This window comes from Uranotaenia lowii, chromosome 2 (genome assembly GCF_029784155.1).
Source record: "Uranotaenia lowii strain MFRU-FL chromosome 2, ASM2978415v1, whole genome shotgun sequence".
NCBI classification, from domain to species: domain Eukaryota; kingdom Metazoa; phylum Arthropoda; class Insecta; order Diptera; family Culicidae; genus Uranotaenia; species Uranotaenia lowii.
The window spans coordinates 365,019,651-365,040,664 of record NC_073692.1 but is presented as its reverse complement, the minus strand read 5'-3'; the positions used below and the strand labels follow the sequence as shown (position 1 = coordinate 365,040,664).

At 31.5% G+C, this 21,014-nt stretch overlaps 1 protein-coding gene across 6 annotated transcripts in view; it reads left to right on the top strand.

The window, feature by feature from the left end:
* LOC129749673 (protein sax-3-like) overlaps positions 1-21,014 on the top strand; it is an 839,575-nt gene that overhangs the window by 759,441 nt on the left and 59,120 nt on the right. For all 6 annotated transcript variants that reach the window (XM_055744711.1, XM_055744709.1, XM_055744710.1 and 3 more), the window contains 2 exons: positions 4,156-4,433; positions 4,519-4,726. In XM_055744711.1, the coding sequence (XP_055600686.1) occupies positions 4,156-4,433; positions 4,519-4,726 (486 nt within the window). The remainder of the gene's footprint in view (positions 1-4,155; positions 4,434-4,518; positions 4,727-21,014) is intronic.

Below are 21,014 nucleotides of genomic sequence, written 5' to 3'. Positions count from 1 at the left end.
AAGCGAGTTATTCCGAGAATTTGAATCCGGGCAACCGGGCCAGGTCGGACTGTTTCCAAATTTCCTTTCAAATATTCGGGCAAATCCGGATAAAACCGGGCAATCTGGCGATCTTAAGATAGGTGATACCAATGATGTTACTTGAATTGATTGTTTTTAAATGCTAAAATCCGATTTAATACACTGAACAGTGGATTGTCAAACCATTTTCTTACTTATGATTAACACAAAAACTTAAATATTAATAATTTTACTGATTAAATAAATCAAAATTTTCAAAACAAATCAGAATGGATGTTGCTATTTTCATTAAGTCGTTCATTTATCAAAATGATGTTCCTTATTCTGAACTAGAAATTGGCTTGAAAATTAAATCTCAGCAGTAAAGTTTTCAAATTTGAAATCAACATTTCCGAAACATTAGACAAAAAGAATGAAAATCAAAATTTCGAATAAAGCTTCAGGCGCAAGAACTAATGCTCAGAAATAGAATACCTAAAATATAACACCAGATTTCAGAAAATCTGAATTTTCAAATAAATGTTCAAATTAACTATGATAAAAATTGTTAGAAAAATGATTTTTTTTATTTACAAATAGTTTTATTAAGGCATTTCACTCATAAAGTTTTGTTTTGCCGAATTAAAAAATGATGATGATTGTTATTTAGAAAAATGATGATGATTGTTATTTACTATTCATTTTATTTTAAAATTTATTTCTTAATTTTCAGTGGAAGGATTGATTAAAAAATTTCGTTGCACTACCTCAAATTTTTAAAGAAAATTAATCACAATTTGAAATGTGAATTCTCGATTAGGAAAAAAAACATTTTAAACTCAGGAGAATTTTTTCAATTGTTGATAATTTAATTTTATTTGGAAAAAGGAGAAAATATCTAACTTTATTTCAAGAATACCAGTAATCAAAGTCAAAGGTTATCCACTTTTCTATATTTCAATTCTTCCCGTTATTAAAATAAAAGTAAAAAAAAAGTTCTGGAGTACAAAATAATAACTTTGTATATTAATAACAAAAAATGTTCAATTAAACTGATTAATTACAGATTGGGAAATGATCAATAGGAAATTGATTAAATAACTATGAAAATAATAAATTCCAAGTTTTATTGTAAATATTGATAGCAAAAGGCTAATGCAAATTAAGTTAACATTGGGCATTTAAGTTCAACTTTTAAGATGCTACTTCAAATTATTTTTGAACTTTCCTAAAAATAAATTCCAAATCGTGATAGATTGAAAAACTGATTGAATGTAATGAAAATTAAAGAAATAAAATTTTTAATTTGTAAGTTTATAAATTTTCAATCGAAGGTTTTAAAGTTTAAAATTTCAAGCTCTGAATATGTTGTCGGTTTCAATCAGCATATTGGGTCCTGAAAAGGTGGAATCTTTAATTTTATTTATTACAAATTAAGTTTCAAAGGCCTTCAAAAAATAAAGTTTTTGGAAAACAAAAATTTAGTTTAAAAAAAATAAAAACAAACTTATAAAATTTTTTTATAAAGTTCAAATAGTTTGACTTTACATTCGGTAAATGTATTTGAAACTTCAAACAAAATATGAAGAACAAAATGATAAGTTTTTTGACATTTTAGATTTTTTATTTCAATAAACTCGTTTAAGCATTTTAAAACTTATTAAAGGATTTTAATTGATAACTCAAAGGATCAGCATTTAGGTACCTATGATTGAATAATTGATTTGGTAGATTTAAGCGCGCTGAATTCGTTTTGTTTGTCAAATTTTGTCTATCACCATGCGTTTAGTGATATGGAGTTTATTAGCTTTAAAATGTATCAGTTTAAGGTGAAATCAATCTTTAATAAACGATGAAATTACAACGGTAAAGAAATGTCTGATTCTGAATTTGTTTATTTTTTATTTAGTTCAATTAAGAAGTAATATTTTAAAGATGATGATGCATAAACTGAAAAAGTTCAATCCTACAGTTTTGAAAATTTTGGAAAGTATTTCTGACATTACTAAACAAAGTATAGAAAAAAAAAATTCATTTCACATAATTTGGTTAAGAAACACCAAAAAAAGTGACTGACATTGAATTCTTGAGGAATATCAGCACGATGTTTTGTAAAATTTTTTGTAATAAAGTTCAGGATACAATGTTTCAAATTTTATTTTGCTAATTCTGATGACCATCATGGCTTCCAATTTGTAAATGTATTAAATTAGTATTCCATGAATCAATTTTGATATTGTAATGATTGGTTTCAAACAATAAATTTGGTTCGTTACACAAATCCATTCTAACGACGAGGTAGTGTTTTTTAATGTCAAATTGAGAGTTTAAGTCTAGGGTAAATAAAAATTAATATCCGATGGAGGCGAGAAAAATTTAGTAATTTTCCTTTACAACGTTTAAAACTTTACTTGAAAAAAATCTCCTGTTCGCAAAGCCTTGTACAAAATCATAAACAAATGAATGCTTTCTTAATTCTGAACCATCAAATTATGATTTCAGAATCTCTAACGCAGTAAATTCAAAATTATTTTAAAATGTAAAAAATCGTATATAGGTTTAAAGTATTTGGAAAAAATCATAATTTTCATATAAATAGCTTTTTATGCAACTAATTGGTGTTTAAAAAAATACTGGATCCTAGAATGTCCTATATGATCTGTTTCTATAAAAAAAATTTAAATAAGAAGAATCTCAAAGAACTCTTTTTGGAGCTACAGAATATGGTAAGCTAAAAAAGAAAATTCAGAATATAGTTTAAAAAAAAGATGCCAAACCATTACTGATGTTACGAAATCGCTTGGTACATCTTTGTACTTGAAAATAATCACATTTTCTTCACATGCCAAACCATGTGTATCAAATATTTAAACGATTGTCCTACTGATGAAAAGCAGTAGGTTGAAAACATAATTGGGTGGAAATAAAATCGCTACAGTTTTTCAATTTTATCACTTTGTTTATTGCAAGATTTTTACAAATTTACAGATTTGAGAAAAAAAAACAACACAAATTGAAAATAAGCAAAAATGACAAAGAAACGAAAAGTTTACAAAATTGACAAATAAGATAAAACAACAAGATAAAACTAAATAAAATAATTGAGCAAACTGACAAATTGAACATCAATGACAAACCGATAAAATTGAAAAAAAATTAAATTTTTTTAATAAAATTGAATATAGAAGAAAAAATTGACAAATTTGACAAAAACTAAAGATTATCTAAAATTACCTGTTTGACTGAATTGACTAAATTTGACAAAAAATAGACGAAATTGACAAAATGTATCAAAATTTAAAAAATCAACTGAACTGACAAAACTAAAAAAATTGATAAACTTGACAAACAAATAAAACTGAAAAAAATGAACAAAATTTACATAATCATTTTTGTCATTTTTGTCATTTTTGTCATTTTTGTCATTTTTGTCATTTTTGTCATTTTTGTCATTTTTGTCATTTTTGTCATTTTTGTCATTTTTGTCATTTTTGTCATTTTTGTCATTTTTGTCATTTTTGTCATTTTTGTCATTTTTGTCATTTTTGTCATTTTTGTCATTTTTGTCATTTTTGTCATTTTTGTCATTTTTGTCATTTTTGTCATTTTTGTCATTTTTGTCATTTTTGTCATTTTTGTCATTTTTGTCATTTTTGTCATTTTTGTTTTTTTCTTCTTTATTATAGAGACTTTCAGCCTCGGGCTGGTTCGTCTGCTGTCATTTTTGTCATTTTTGTTATTTCATGATTTTTTTGTGGAGATAATAATTGTTGCAAATTTGCAACAACATGAAATGGTTACACCTTTTCGTTCTTTACACAAGAATTATTAGTAATTTAATACATTTTTTTATTTGCAATGTGCAAACACTTCGGGTCAGTTAGCCTTTAATATTCAAATGACCAATTTTGAAAAAAACCTTATTTTGCATATCAACTTAGAATGGAAAATTTTTCTACTAAAACTCTTTAATTTTAGAGAACACGAAAGATTAGACACTAATTTAATTGTATTTTGTTAACAAACTTATCATAATTTTTTTTTTTTTGAGAATAGTTATGAAAATTTATTTAAATGAACAGTGAATTTAACATTCAGGTCATTTTTTCTTACAAAATCTTCAAACAATTTTTTATTTTTTTTTTACTTTTCCAGCTGCTCCATCATTCATCATCAAACCCCTGGACCAACGGGTAAACCTGAATGGAGTTGTCACCTTCAAGTGCACCGCGTCCGGAAATCCACCGCCATCGGTATTCTGGACCAAGGAAGGTTCCCAAACTCTGATGTTCCCCAACAACACCTATGGCAACATCCACATCTCCAGCCAAGGCTCTCTGCAGGTTAGAGGTGCCCAAAAAGACGACGATGGCTATTTTGTCTGCTCAGCTTTGAGCGTTGCCGGATCAACTACGAGCCGAGCTTATCTACAGGTTGGTGTCCTAAAATTAAAAAAATAAAATCTTTCTGGGTGGTTTCGTGATTTACATTTCCCTTTTTTCTACCATCGAATTCCAGGTCACCAGTTCGTTCGACAGTGGCCCACCGCCCCTGTTACAGGTGGTTCCCTCGAATCAAACCCTGCCCCGGGGGAGTGTAGCCATGATGCCTTGCCGAGGTTCCGGACCTGCCAGCCCAAAGATCTATTGGCGCCGAAATGCCACCGATGTAACGGCTCTCGGGGCCCGCTTCTCGATCGTCCAGGGAGGGACCCTGAAAATCGATGGTAAGTGTTCCTCGGAATCGTGACCCATAGATCATTCATTATTGGCTCATTCAGCTTTAGTTCTGTGCAATCCCCGTTTGGAATTTGTGCAAAATGTTACACTTTGTTTCGGGGGCCTGGGCCTGTTGGTTAGGTTAATTCGACGGAATTGGTCGGTAAGCACGCGATGATGATAGGCCATCAGAGCTGGTCAAAACGTTCCTATTATTATCGGGGAGGAACTGTGAAACTGCAACAAGTGTTTTTGATAGTTTGTTTCGATTCACTAGAAAAAAAAGGAACCGTATCATTGGGACCTTTGATGATGTTTTTCTGATCCAATTAGAACATTTTTATGTGTTTTTTTTGTATTTCACAAATACTAAATTAACCTATGTATATTAAAAAATAAGAAAAATTCGTTACATTATTGAAAAAGGCGTCAGTATTTAGTTTCGGATTTTAGTAAATCAGAGATAAGAAAAAAGATTTCCCTGAAAAAATGACACGTGGTGCCTCTATGTCGTTTCGAAATTCAATCTTTTCGATGAAAATAAATCTTAATTTAAGAAAATGTTACATTAATAAAGAAAAAAGCCAAACTAAGATAACATATCAAATTTGAATATATTGTTAAATTAAAAAGCACGGTTGCCAATATTTTTTTCCCATACTCAGGAAGCTAGAAAATAAAAATCAAGCTAACAAAAAATGATCGAGCATAGAGCCTTTTTCTGTCACTGTTGTTAAATTTTGTGGTACTGACACACAGTACCGTTCATAATTCCTTGATCAACTTTCACACTATTAACTGACAAAATATAACAATTTATAAAAATTTATGATTTGTTTTTTTCAACTTGATATATTCAAACTGTAATATTTTCCATTTGCAAATATATTCAAAATTTTTCTCGGGAAATGAGGATTGAACATGACAGATGTCAAAGAATTTGGTATCAAGAGATACGCGAGAACAGTTTGATGAACTTTAAACAAATGATAAACTTCAAACGAATGTTTGCCAACGACAATCTTATTTTCCAACCATTCTTCCCTTAGAATTTGGTTAAAAAATACGTTTGTCTTAGTTTCTGACTTTGAAACACAAATCAATCATCCATCCCGATTCATTTCCTAAGTATTATTTTTCATCATTGACTGATTTTTGGGCGAACACATTTTATATATTTCCGTGAGTTTCGTAATATCTATGTTAAATGTTGTACCTAGTTTGGATGAATTTTTATTTACTCACAAGTGCTCTACTTAGAAAGTCGCAAAGATATATTTCAAAAATGTCAAATTAACTCAGATAAGGGTACGATAACTCATGGCAGCAAAATTCAACTCAACCTCAATAATTTGAGAACTGATTTTGAAGAATTTTAGGTGCAACCGAAATTTGCAACTATGCAGTTTTTCTCAACCAGCTCGAAATGACTTTTTAAAGTAGGTAAAAATTCACTTAAGACACTTTCTTGGCAAAATTGTTGAATAAAAACATTTCCTAAATTAATGTTTTTTTCAACAACTACGTTTTCAAAAGAACACAAGTAATTTTTACTTTTAAGTTTTTTTTATTTTCCCGTTATGTTAAAAATGGAATAAAAATGAATCTTTAATTTTTGTCAAATGGTAAGTTAATTTGTTTTCCAGTCTTTTACAAAGAAATAAAAAAAAAATAATTAATTGAACTTAAAAATGTTCAATTTTAAAACTTATAAACGCCTCATAAGCAAAACTAGATGTGATTGATAAAAGATTCGAGTTCAAAACGTCAGAATCCTCCTTGTACGTCTCGGTGGTCGAGTGGTTAGCGTGGTAAGACGGTAATCGCTGGTACACTGATGGCATGGGTTCGATTCCCATCTCGGTACTGGGTGTTAAGTGTTAATCTTAAGTTGTCCACGTCATTTATTCAGTCTGTAAAGCCCAAGTCGGCAAAGACTGTTTCTTTTCTGTTTCTCTTTAAAAAAAACATTATTAAACATAAATGCCACACACATAAAATTTTGTCCTCCTGTGTAGATGATTACTGTATAGTTGATAAAAAATTTGAATATAACAGAGTGTGAAGTTTTTGAATTCAAGGTTGGGGTGACAACGAGCATGCACTGGACTTCTATTGAGTTATGAACGGATCTGTAAAAAAGTAAGCTTGCTGAAACATTCCATTGTCTGTAAAAATAACAAAAATCAGGAAAAAAGAGGCTCTTCAGTCTGTTGTGGTATGAGCCTACTTGGTTGAATGATTCGACTGAATCAAAGCAATCGAAAGATTCCTTTTAATTCAACCACGGTAAATGAAAAGTTCATATACCAGTATTTCGATAGCAACTTACTACCTTCTTCAATCGAAAACGTTCACTGAAGAAGGTAGTAAGTTGCTATCGAAATACTGGTATATGAACTTTTCATTTACCGTGGTTGAATTAAAAGGAATCTTTCGATTGCTTTGATTCAGGCTCTTCAGGTTATCCTGATGGGCCTTCAAAAATCATGTAAATCCTGTAAAATCAGGCACATTGACATCTCTGCTATAAAATATCGTTGAAATCTCCTGTCATTATCGTTAATTATGTTCAATTTATGATTTTTAATAAAAAAATACGACTTTTTTTCTCTTAAACATTCCATGTGATTTGAAAGCTCGCTTGAAAATTTTCTAAAGCCTAGAAATGAGATTCATTAAAAAATCACCAATCCAAAAAAATCTTTAAAACAACATATTTCACAACCTTGAAAACTTTAAAAAGAAAAAAATTATCTGTTCGTTGGTCATAGCAACGAATCTGTGAAATTCAATGTCAAAACAATGTTTTTTTAACAAACTGAATATAGTTTATATCAAATAATTATATTTACATACAACATCGAATTTGTAACAGTTAATTTCAGGATGAATTAACTCGCCCAAAATTAGTGATTGCTTATCAAAGCCGTTGTTGTTTAAAAGTTAGCGATTTCTGTTTTAAACGCTCGTGGCAAATCGCGAACTGAAAGTAAATTAAAATACGAAACAAAAATTTTGAAGACATTCTTAAACATTTTAAAAGTTCAAAATGTGGTACTGCAGAATTGGATGTAAGAAAAAATTTTCTGATTGGTATTCGTAACATTTCTGTTCGACTCAGCTCTGACTGTGACGACAAGATATACTTTGTGTCTTTCGTAAGTCATATAAAATCGCAAAAACAAAACAAACTAATTTTTTCAATTTACATCTCTTTCATCATACAGTGCCAAGTTTTTTGTTTAGCTGATCTTTCTATAATGATATTTTCATTTTTTTTTTTCGATATCCATGCATCATCATTGCATAAATCAAGGCGTAAAAACAGCTGGATGAAATCTATACTTTTCACTCTGATTATTGAGAAGCAGGCTATATGCGCCTATTAATAAGAATACAGATTAAATCAAATATAGCATCGAAAATGTGCACAAAAGCTATACATAAATGAGCAGACATCTGATTTCTATACATTAGAGTAATTTCTTCCTCTTCAGTTTTCGACAAAACGATTTTATTATAACTGTTGTCTAAAATGTCGGACCTCAAACCATGCGGGGGAAATGTGCCTATTTATTTTTTTTTTTTTTTGGGCAAAATTTCTGTTTCTCGGGCTATATTCCCATATAATTAAATTATAAATGCTTGAAACTGATAACTTTCATAGGACTAAGCTGAAGGTGTTTAAAGGTCTATGTCTTTTAGAATTTTATGGAACAAAACAAAAGTTAGGGTTGTCTTATTTTGGAGGCAGTTCATCGATAAGAAAAACTTTATCAAATCTGTTTCGAGATGTTCAATTCTCTCTTAATACGTAAACTTGATCTTAGATTCAAAGTTTTCATGGTTAAAGTCATATATTTATTGTAATGAACATGTAAGAGTCATTTTACAAACATAATGGGGGCATAAAAAAACACTCTCTTATTGAACTTTCTGAACATTATGAAACCATCATAAGAGTTTAAATTCGATTTATTTTAAGTTCATTTAAATAAGAAACGAAAACCACCCAAGTTTTTGCTAACCCGCTAGGCGCATTTTGGAATACTTTCCCCTACAGTATACATTTAGAACTATTTAATACCTTCTGAAATCAAACCTCAAAACACATTTTAAATTATCTAATTGAAAAGGGCTTAGGGTAAGTGAGCCCTATTTTGGCATGGTCCTTTTCTTGGCATGCCAACATGTCTTTTCATGTTTTTCAGGTCCAAATTGAACTTGAAAAATTTTGAATATATTTTCATTGCGAAGAGAATAATTTGTTCCAAATCTGTGCATACCGAATTTTTTGATTCTTTGTACTTTAATAAAGAAGTTAATTTTTTTCGATCTGCATCCGAGGAAATTATGTTGGAAATCATCGTATGAAAATCAGATGAACTCACCTTTCTAGTGCAACTGTTAAATTCACATGCGATTTCAAACGCGGACATTCATTTGAAAAATTTGCAAAAAATACTCATGCTTACAGTTAAACTCGGCAAAAAATCAAAAAATACTAGAAAGACTAAAGAGTGAATATTTATTTAGGTTTTGAATAAAAATTCAAAACTTATTTTGTTTCTTTTCTTGGCATGAAACTTCAATCGAAATACACCACCAGTGTTGGAAGCTGGAAAAAATACATGTTAATTAAAGAGGTATTTTTGGGCTGATGTTTTCCCCAAAACTTCATTTAAAACTACGCAAAAATGTTTTCATACTAATTGGGTTGTATGATAAGACCGTTTCTACCATCTTAAGCTTTGAAATAAGTTGAAGAACATAAGTAATTCGGCTAACTAAAAGTCATATCCAAGCATTGAAAATGCAAAAATCGCTATTTGGGAACCATGAATCGAAGGTACGTTGGTGTGCGTGCGAACAGCATTTGCATTGCAGTCTACCGAGCAAAAGCCACGTGGTCTCCTACAAAACACAGTGGTTTGAAACATAAAAAAAACTAAGTTAAATTAAGCATATCACAAGACTTAAGATGTTTTTCTTATCCAAAAATTGTTAAATCGATGGCAATTTATGACTTTACTATATAAAATACACAATTAATTGAGTTTTGGAATCGTTTTCTATTGCTTGGGAACCATATACTCAGAATTTATTTTTTGGATTTTTGTTCTAATTTTTTTTCTTGGAAACAGAAGCTAGAGGGTCAGGAAAATATCGTTTTCTTTCCAATTATTCCTTAAAATATGTGAGTCGATTTAAAAAATGTTTTAGCAAAGTTTACATTATAACATCTTTTTGGAGTATCAATCCACTGCGCAACGCCCCGGGCATTCGAGATGGCTCTTGCTAGAAGTCCATAATCTCAGCTAACTATTTCAAAAGGGCAAAATTTTAAAATACCATTCAAGGAATTTTTCAATTTCCTACTTTACGGAGCCAAACTCCACAATATGAAGACAGTTGTTTGGTAGTGAAAATAACCCTATGTGTCGCAATCGCATTGCGGAATTTCTGGACTTCCGACTTTTTGAAATGAAAGCTTATTTTGTGCTTCCCTTTCAACCAAGTTCATCAATGTTTTCAAAAGCCTTTTTGTTGTATGAGTGGCGCCCGTTGTTCCATCGTCGCATAGAACTTTACGTCCAACTGACGTCATTCTGTCAGTGGCCTTATATTCAGAATAGCCAACGATTCTGTTAACTGTCAATTGAGCCTTGTTGGTAAAGATCTATTGCACTCTGCTGGTGGCCAAGAATCGGATCATAGAAACGGCAAACAATTGGTACGGCGGCCAAGTAATTGGAGCACCGCAGTGAGTACTTTGCATGCATTTTGCTCACATTAATGAAAGTTCCATAGAGAACACATATTTTTGTTGAACTCTAAGCAAGTTAGCAAGTAAATTCTTCAAAGGATGTTATATGGTACACTCAACAGGAAGGTTGGAATGTCGAAAAAAAGGGTCAACCATGCCTTAGGTGCCAAGGTCGGGTACATTTACCCTATTATGGTCTATTTTATTTATAAACCGTTCTTTCAGCTTGTTAACTATTATTATTGAGCGAGAAAATTAAATTACTATCCAAAAATTTGTGGCCTAATTAGAGATTAGCGGATATGCGGTTTGCGTCAGACACTGCTCTGGTTCCATATATCAGATTCCGATTTCCGATTCATATCACAAACTACCATATACAGGTTTAAGGTTCAGAGCTCCGCATTAATTTCAGAATTTTGTTCAATTCCAAATTAAGATCAGAATTCAGATCTCTAAGAGGAATTTAATCACCTTTGTTCACGTTTGTTGAAAAATTAATCGGATTATCATCGGATTATCGGAACATTTCAAGATTACGAAAGTTTATAGACGGATTTAAAGTTAGAAGAAATTAAAGAAAGTGAAAATGAGCGAGTAAAATTTCAGTTCGATGCAAAATTATCACACACCCAATTTTCCAAATTCCGAGTTCAGGATTTCAATATTCAGGATTCGATATTGAGCTCCAAGTCAGAAAGATGCTGAATTATAATGAATGACGTTTGTTCTAATCATTAAATCGCAAAAATCGAACACATCGGCAACATTTTCAAACGTTTTCCTGCAGTGACCGACTGAAACATAAAATGTGTCTCCAAGATTCTTTGTAAACAAGATAGAAATTTTTTAACATAAACCTACACATTTTTGAGAAAAATGACTTTGAGTAAAGATAACCTAACAGTAAATAATCGATCTATATAGGGAAAAATGGTGGCTGGAAATGAAAAAACTTCTGAATTTTTGTAATATTGAAAAAAAAAAACAAATTTTACTTCAACTCACTTCCATCTCAATCCCAAACAAGCATTTACAAAAGTTTTAAAAACACACAGTTAAATTCAGAAATCCTTCAAACAGTTTCCAAAAGCCATGTAGGGTGATTTGCCAATCGTTGCACAGCTAAGCACATGATTTTGGTGTTTATGCTGTATTTTAGTAATTTCAACCAAATTCACTCGATTTTGTTTGTCGATGCGCTCATACAAGATTGGTCAACAAGATCCAAAAGTTCATGTGTTTGGAAAAAGTGACATAAACATTTAAAAAATTATTTAAAACAGCTTGTCTTTGCCCAATAGTTGCCCAGGCAAACTTTGTGTTGTGCATAATGTTGTCCGATTTTTTCCAATGGTTGCACATTTTAAAAATCAGTCATGATGCGGTCGAATAGGCTGATATTTGCTACGGAAGCTTATTATGAGAACTTCTAGTTCAAATGCAATCTAATTTTTAGACGGCCCCTTATGAGGGGGTGGGGGGGGGTCTTCCACATAAACCGTCCAATGCACTTTCCAATTCCAATTCGGCCCAAAAACAAAAAAACACAAAGCCGCCGGTTTGAGTGTCTGGAATAGCATTTATCACACGTAAAGTTTTCTCAGAAACTCAAATCCACCTCTTAATTTACCCGAAGCCATTTGAGTGGGGTGTTGTTTAACTTAATTTGCCCAGTGTTGAGCCTTTTTCTTTATATGTCCTACGGACATGAAATTTTATGTCTTTAAAATCCCATAGAATTAACTGAAAGGTATTTAATGCTTAATTTTTAATTGGCTATTAACAGGTGCAAAGATTAGAGAACGTGATCTGTTTTGCCCCCTTTTACCCCTACGAAGAGGATGCGATTTTATATAACAAATGTTTTTGAACTCACTTTAACGTCGATCGATTTTAACATAATCAATCTCAATTTAAAACTTGAAAATGGACACAACCACGCTCAAAATTTCAGATCGTTTGACTGATTTATGCTCATGATATACAATTTTGTATAAGAATTTTTTTTTTCGAAAAGTTAATTGATTTAAATATCTTTTTCATATAAGTGGGTTTATTTGTATTAATGTAACCTTAGTAGCATTTCATCAATCTTCAGGAAACAATCACATCACATAGAAATGCTTCTCAAGAGTTTTCCGGCTGAAAAACTGTTTTGGATCAAATTAAGTTTCACAAAGCTATGAATGTTTAATTTTCTGGATGATAAGGGCTTAATAAAGCTTCACATAGATGTCTCCAGTGACGGAAACTCGACGGCAGATTCGAATTCCTGAGAAATTTGCACGTCAGATAAGTAATATTTCGGGTCTTCCAACCTTCGATTTCTAGTTTTTGGGATTGAGGGTCGTAGTTTTCCTCCTGTACAATATTCTGACAATATTAATAACAATATCAAGGGGATCGTTGTTGACATGGAATAAAATTCTTTTAGATTTGTCGTCACGAAATTAGAGAAACAGATTTTTGCAGAACAGCTTTTAGATTCTTTGCATAAAATGTTGAGTAAATGGTCGGCATAAAGGATTTTAAAATAAATCTGATAAAAAAGTAGTCTCTCAAAACCAATGCAGTTGAGTTGACTTTGACACTTTTCAGACTATGCAAATTGCCCGACTTTCATACATACATAAGTTTTTTCAACGAGTTTAATAATTTCAAAACTTCATTTTTAAGGTTTGACGGTAAAAAAAATAAACTTATGGATATATAAAGTGTCTTTGAATTATTCAATTAATTATTAAAAATCAACATTGAGTGCAAAGAAATCGAAAATTCTGAGTGGAAAATAATTAATAAAAACCCAGAGTTTACTAAAATTACTAGTTAAACGTTAATATCAACTTATTCAGAAAAAAAACATGTCATATCAATAGACCATTCGAGTTGTTTTAGTTGCATGTAGTCAATGAACGTGTTCAATTTTGTATGACAATTTGTATGCAAGAAGAACTTTTCACATATACAAGAAATTCAAATTAGTTTGAAATGAATTTTGTTTTACATTATTGATTTTGATTAATTGTTTGCCAGGATGAGAAGAAGCAAAGTATTTCATGAAAAAAGTTATAACCATTTCGAAATAAAAAATCGTAATCCATTGAAAAGTATTGTAAAATTGCAGGATTTGCTTTCTGAAGTTTTCAATAATTTCATGACATGTCTTTGCGAAAGTTTTAAATCATCACACTTATTGGCTATGCAAAGCAGTATAATGCGATTCTTATTTTCATCCGGTTAACCAGCTTTCAAGTTAGCTGTCAAAACACTAAAATTAAAAAAATATTTACTTATTTTGAATTTTTTGTATGACAACGAATATCATTTCTGGGGCACAAGTAAGGTTTAGTTTTTGTTCACATGCAATGTATTGCAAGAACCAAGAAATACTTTAAAAATACAAAATTATGTTTTTTGAACTTTCAGTACGCTTCTGATGGTTTTTGAATGAAAATTTTGATTTTTCCGTACAAGCCTCTTTACTAATTCAAACCACGTTGCTATAATTCAGGACTTAATCAATCGTTTCCAAAATTTTTATTACTATTTTTAACTGTAAAAACAACCAAACAAAGTTATTGGAGGTATACGAATTTATGAATTTGAAATTTCCAAACAAATTTTGCAGCGGAATTATGTACAACAATGGGGCAGGAGGAGATTGAGCGGACCAATTGTTGCACGATCCAACATATTTTCTGGTTAAGTATGGATCATAATATTTTTTCAAAATAATGGTGTTAAAATTGTCCAACAAACGTTTCGTATAGAAAATTGATACGAAAAATGTTTTGTTCTGGCGTAAAACCTTATTTGCCGTAGAAGGAATGTTAAGGTTTTTGATAACAATTAGCACAAAAACCGCGCGAAAAAAACAAGAAAAATTAAAACTGTCGTAAGATACACACTTATCAGCAGAAAATTTCACAAAAGCCTCATATCATCAGAAAACATTCCGAATTACATGATTCAGTATTATTTTTGAGGAAAAGTTGAAAAACAGCTGAAATATTGACCATTTAAGTCATGCTGTGCAACAATGGGTTAGGGGACAACGATTGGCAAATCACCCTACATAAGACTGGTCAAAATTGGACAAAAAAAGTATCAAACTGTCCTAGCTTTCTTTTGGCCACAATCACAATGGTGTAAATTTTAGGGACTAGTGACTGTAGCGAAAAATTCATAGCTTGTATAAGAATGAGAATAGAAAAAGTGACCAAATCATTTGGCCTGTGTATTTTTTTGAAACCCATTTTTTAAGCTGGATCATGTAGCTGAGATTCACAAAACGAATGCACAAAACTTTAAGGCTTTAAACAGCTTTATGAAAAGTTTATGATGATCTCAAATTGAGTTGGAAAAAATAAATAACAGAAATAATAATTCAAATGGTACCACTGCACTGTATTGGTCATTCAACAAGGCAGCACGATTTCTGAAAAAAGAAATCACTTTTACCATACTGACTTTATACAAACTTTGTCATCAAAATTTGCAACCAAATGATCGTTTTTTCGGATGATCGAAAACAGTTTTATATTCTTGTACTTTAAAACAACAATCCTTTTGATAATCAAAAAAACAATTTGTGTAAAGGAACCAGAATTTAATTAAGCTAAAATAAATAATTATTTTTTACCATCTCCAATTTGGACCTGGCGGGTATTGAATGCAAAACATTACGCAATTTTGGCAAACCTTATGAAAGTTTGTTCTCAAAGTCTCGGTAATTATTCTCGTAAATTTTCAATTACATCTCGATATGTTTTGTCAATCCTCTCCACACAATATCTATCTTTCGTTTTTCTTTATTATTTCCTTTTTCGTTGTTTAGGATTTGAATTCTTTCTTGTTGTTCTTCTTCAAAACAATATCAATATTTTCAAAGTTAGAAAATAGTTTTTTAAAGTATACCCTCTTCTTATTGAATAACTGGCTTATCCGGTGTGCTTTGATACTCCTTCTAAGAAGCAAAAAAAAAAAAATATTTATTTGCAAAACATTTAAAATCAATTCCAAAATCATTGACATATTCATTCGATAAAAAACTGCAATTTTATTTTCTTTATTTTTCTAATGAAGTGAAAATTGATTTTTTTTTTCATTATCATTGTTTTCATGACTTTGAAATTTTTAGCTTCATGAGCTTAATACTTTGAGAATTTTTTTAATATATGGAATTTTTATTTCTTCTTTCCAATGCAGAAAGGGTCTCAAACTATTATGGAAACATTTTTGGTAACAAAATAACGTCATGAGTAAGGTTTCCAGATTTTTATCAACACGTATCCGGGAATTTCATATAAAAACCTGTCAAAACGCGGACATTTCAAATTGAATTTAAATCAAAATAGATTACCGAAAATCCGGCAATATCCGGACGATATCCGGACAAAATTTTTTATCTTCAAAACTTATCGAAAGATTTTAAATTTAAATTTAGGCTTCCATTTATCTTTCACGGTTATTTTTTATAAAACTTGCAATGTCTATATTTGTTTTGTATACAAATACGCTGCTGTGTCACATTAGGTTCCATTTTCTCGATTAGTTCTAGAATTATTAAAAAAAAATCAATGGTCAACTCATTCCTCTTTCTATTTCTTTACTGTAAGGAGGGAGGTGTTTCGAACAATCAGAGAAACATTTCTTGTACTCTCCAACCTTGAAAGGAACCTTTCAGGCCTCAAAAGCACCCACCTGCCAAGTTTTAAGTAAATCGGTTCCGTAGTTTCCCAGTCTATAGGGGACAGACAGACAGACATACAGACAGAAATCTATATTTATTTTCATAGATTTACTTGGACCCTTTTCAGGTACATCAGTTTATGAAAGGGAATTTGAAATTACAGATGGATACAACTTTACTTTTTTATGATGAGATTGATGAGGTTAACATACTTGAAAGAATAGAAATCGTATAAACAAAAATGCAAGTTATCTTAAGCTCAGAGATCTTTTGCTTTCGTTTTCCGACAAAAATAATTTAATTTGTATGAAATGTTAAAAGCTTTTTTCGATATATCCATATTTTCGGTCAATACATTATTTTGTAAAACTATGCTTAATAACCCTTAAACGCCCACTGGCCCAAAAAAATCTGCATAAAACCAATGCTATTCTTAATAATTATTCACTTATTGCGCAAAATGTTTCAAAATATGTTCTAAGAATCCATACTAATGAAAACTGTTTGGCTAGCAGTCGTTAAAAGCTACAGCTTAAAAACATGAGAAAACTGTGAACGGATATATTTTTCGAAAAATGATAAATCAGATAACCTCAGAAATTATTGGTAAATGTGTTTTTCGATATGAAAAAACGATTGGCAATTAGATCTAAGAGTCACCCTGGATTGATAAAAAAAAAACCAAAAAATAAACTTCGTCTAAATACAGGGTTCCGAATCAACGACAACAATACAATTCAAAAACAGAATTGTTTACTGATGGTTCACTAGCCAATGGAAAAGTCGGTATTGGTATATTCAGTTCTATGGAGAGAAATATTTCGAAACAGTTGCCAAACACATTTTCTATATTCTCGGTGGAAGCAACAGCGATCAAATTGGCAATCCAGCAAGCAACCACACCTACAGTAATTTCCACCGACTCGGCAAGTGTTTTAACAGCTCTTGAATGCGGTGTGAAACATCCAATAATTCAAAGCATTCAGATACACAAATATTTGCAAAATGTTGGATGGATGGATTCCAAGTCACGTCGGCATCATTGGCAACGAGAAAGCGGATCAACTTGCCAATTTAGGACGAGATGGAGATATGCTATTGATGAACACGCCTAAAGCGGACGCGCTAAAATGGGTTCGACATCAATTATGGAAAACACATGGAGTTAACTGGAGGAATGAACAGGATATCGCGCTAAGGGAAGTCAAATCGATCACGGGAAAATGGACTGACGTTGGAACTAGGAAGGAGCAGAAAATATTGACCAGGTTCAGAACTGGTCACACTAGAATAACTCACCAACAAATACTGGAAGGAAAGGAGACACCCATATGCTTAACTTGTGGTGTAATGATCACTGTGAAACATCTACTTTTGGAATGCCGAAAAGATTCAACAATAAGACAGAGTATATTACCGGAAGGAGGACTAGAAGTGATACTGCAAAACGAATCAGAAAGTGAAGAAAAACTGATAAGATTCCTAAAAATAAGTGAATTGTACAGTGAAATTTGATGAAAAATTGTAGAAACGTTATTTTCCAAACACGAGGGTGAAAACTTAAGGTTAATCCCTCTAAAAATAAACGATACAAAAAAAACGACAACAATCCGAAAATAATCACAATATTAGCTTTTCGAACAAGTTGAAATATATCAATGATTTGTGGAACAGTTTTAACGAAATGCTTTTCAAAATATATCTGTGAGTCAGTTTTAATATATTTAAAAATTGATTTAGTAAAAAATGGATGGAGTTTGTGAAAACTACAATCAAAAAAGTTCTGAAAGTCAATTTTCATAACCTCTGTGCTAATAGAAGTTTTTTGTAGAACAAAGTTGTTTGTTATCATAAAACTAAGCTTCTGCAAATTTTTCGACGAAACAAAATTGGGTTCTAGAGGTTTTTTAAGCACTACGATTATCAATAGTTATTTTTGCAATATCTTGTAGAATGTAGATTTTTATTCAACGAGGCTTGCAGAGTAGGATAATTATGTCGAGTGCTGAAAAATTCGAGCAGAGAACTTAAAAAAACTCCCTCGAAACCAGTTAACTGACCTACAGGAAGCGCATTTAAAATTTGACGACCATGCAAATATCTTGAAAATTTCTTATCCTGAAGGACATGAATTACAGTATTGCAATGAAAAAACAGTATCAAAATGCACTTTTCGATACTCTTTTCAGTGTCGATAAGTTCGCTTTTTAGAACTGAACTTTTAAAATATTTTTCAAACAACACTTAGATATAACTGTTTATTATTTTTTATGCCGAAAATTAAAAAATGAAACTCTAAGTAATTACAACAATATTGATATTTTATAATCCTGCCATATTGAGAAGTTTAGTTTTCGAATTTCTTAGTTTGGACTGTTTGCGATCATTGAATATATGTACATTGGAATTGGGAAACCAAATCCTTTGAAAGACTTCGGTATGTTGAATTTACGCAATGAGTTGTGCTTCATTTGAAAGATGCTTTTACAAAAAGTTGAAATACTACTTTTGACCAGATATTCTAAGTATTACAAGAGAGAAAAAGAAACACAAAAAAGGAATCGTGCATTTAGTCCTTAATTCTGCTAACAGATCGTAAGAATTTTAAAATCAATGAATCAGTGTAGGACCACAGTTCGAAATCGAAATGAATTTGAAAATATGAATCAGAAAATATGGTAAATAAAAACCTCCAAATGTTTTCATTACTATTTGAAATCTAACAAATCACAGGTATGCAAAATCCCTTGATGACATCTGCATGTCTGACGCCATCTCCTGCTGCGTCCGGATCGTGTCCAAGCCATTCCGATCCGGAAATTCATTCAAACCTTCACCACCTTCACCGAAACAACCTCGAGTTGGTTTAAAAAATGGTGCCGATATGGATGGTGCTGCTAGGAAAGATTCAATGACACGATTTCTGCTGGCTGATTGAATCAAAGTACTCACGAGGACATTTTCCGCACATCGTTTGCATCGGCAATGAAGTCCCGTTCAAAGTTTGTTTGGCTTCAGTTAGTGAGACGCGACGTGGAGGCCATTATGCAAAGTGTGCGCCCCGGGAAGATTTTCGCTGGCTGATACCGAAAATGGCCGAATGATGGCGTCCGGATCGCCACCAGAAGTAATTATTTACAACAGCTCTCGTTGAAGGAGCAAGTAAATACAAGTCCAAGCCAAAGAGACGACGCCATCCGTCGGTTTAGTTTGAACAGTTTTTTAAAAAAGATTTTATCAGCAGGGCGCCGCACGACACAAGAGGTTTATAATCCCAGATAATGAGGTTTCATATTTTTCGCCTCCGGGTTGAAGGAAAATTAATTATCCACATCAGTTCACTTGCCGACTTCGTTCTTCGATGGGTTGGGCTCGAAGTTCTCGAATCTCAAATTTACCGATGCAACGGAGGGGAAGAGCCATTGCTCAAAAAAGTATCTGATAAAAATGGCGGATTAATCTTAAAGAAAAAGTACGACAGTCTCCCTTCAAAGTTTAAAAAACGGAAAAGATTGAGCCATCATTAGGGAAGACTGCCGGTAGAATCTTGGTTCACATGGAGTTGAAAGCTGGGGAATAGACTTCAATTTAATTCTTATCAATGTGCCATTTTTTCTTCCTCTCCATACGCATTAAAAATAATCCTTATTGTTGGGTGGTAATTCCATTTTATTACGTCGCCGGTTGATAAGTCACTTACAAAATAAAGGAGAAGATTTTACTCATCAACTCTTGTGGTAAAAGTTCAATTTCCCAACAGGAGAGAGGGTCTTGAGAAAAGTTTCCGCTTTCTTCTTTCTTATAAAATCGAGGAAAAAAACCAATCAATTAGGACGCGGCAGCGATTTGAGTGCTTTCATGCATCCCTAATAGGATGGCGCTGATAAGCTCGAAAACCAATCATGGGCTCATTCCCATGAATAGAAGATTGATTAGTTTAAGGGTGCTTGGCGCTTGAGAATCAATTAATTTCATTGATTTTTTATTGAAAAATCATCAGAGAAATTTTTTTTATTTAAGAAAAAGTTTTCGTAGAACAAACTAACTAATGAATACATTGATTGTATCTTCCATCAACTTTCTCAAATTTTTATTGATGGGCCACACAAAAAGAAGTGGTCGTATTTTAATGCAAAACTTGAGCTCAATTCACTTGTTACTACTTCTTTAAAGGATAAAAAAATCAAAATCAAATAAGGGATCAATTTCATAATGCTTTTACAATTCCAAATAAAGATCTAAAATCTTTTTAGAGGACTGAGAGAAATTTTGACTGCTGGAAAATGTTACATAAGTTTTTTTTCCTCTAAGGGATGAATCATCTGTTGGATAAAAATCCCAGAAAATTAGAAGGAAATATTTTTATCCAGTTGTTTGATAGTTAAGGAATTTTACAAAATTTCAAAGCAATTTTAAAACTAAATAAATTTTAGGTATTTTCAAAGCAAAACGCTTTGCAGTCTTCGACGAATTGGTTAAATAAACTTATATCTGTGATTTAAAAATGATATAAACGCCTTTTTGTAATGTCAGAAATATTGATATTTTTTATTTATTTCTTTTTTAATTTCGATATTTTCATTCTTTCAAGTATTTTATCTATGAAACTAGGCTAAGCTCGGATGCTTCATTAACCCTCTATTTTTAACAATTTTTTTACTGAAAAATTCACATAAGCTTAGTTTCTTGATAACAAACAACTTTTGTTCTTCGAAAAACTTTAAAGATGATTCCAAATTCAGCTCAGAATCGTCGAAAAAAACTTCTAAAGGCCAGAAAACGCATCACTGAAAAACGTTTTTTAAGGCCAGAAAACGCTTTTTAAAGTTGT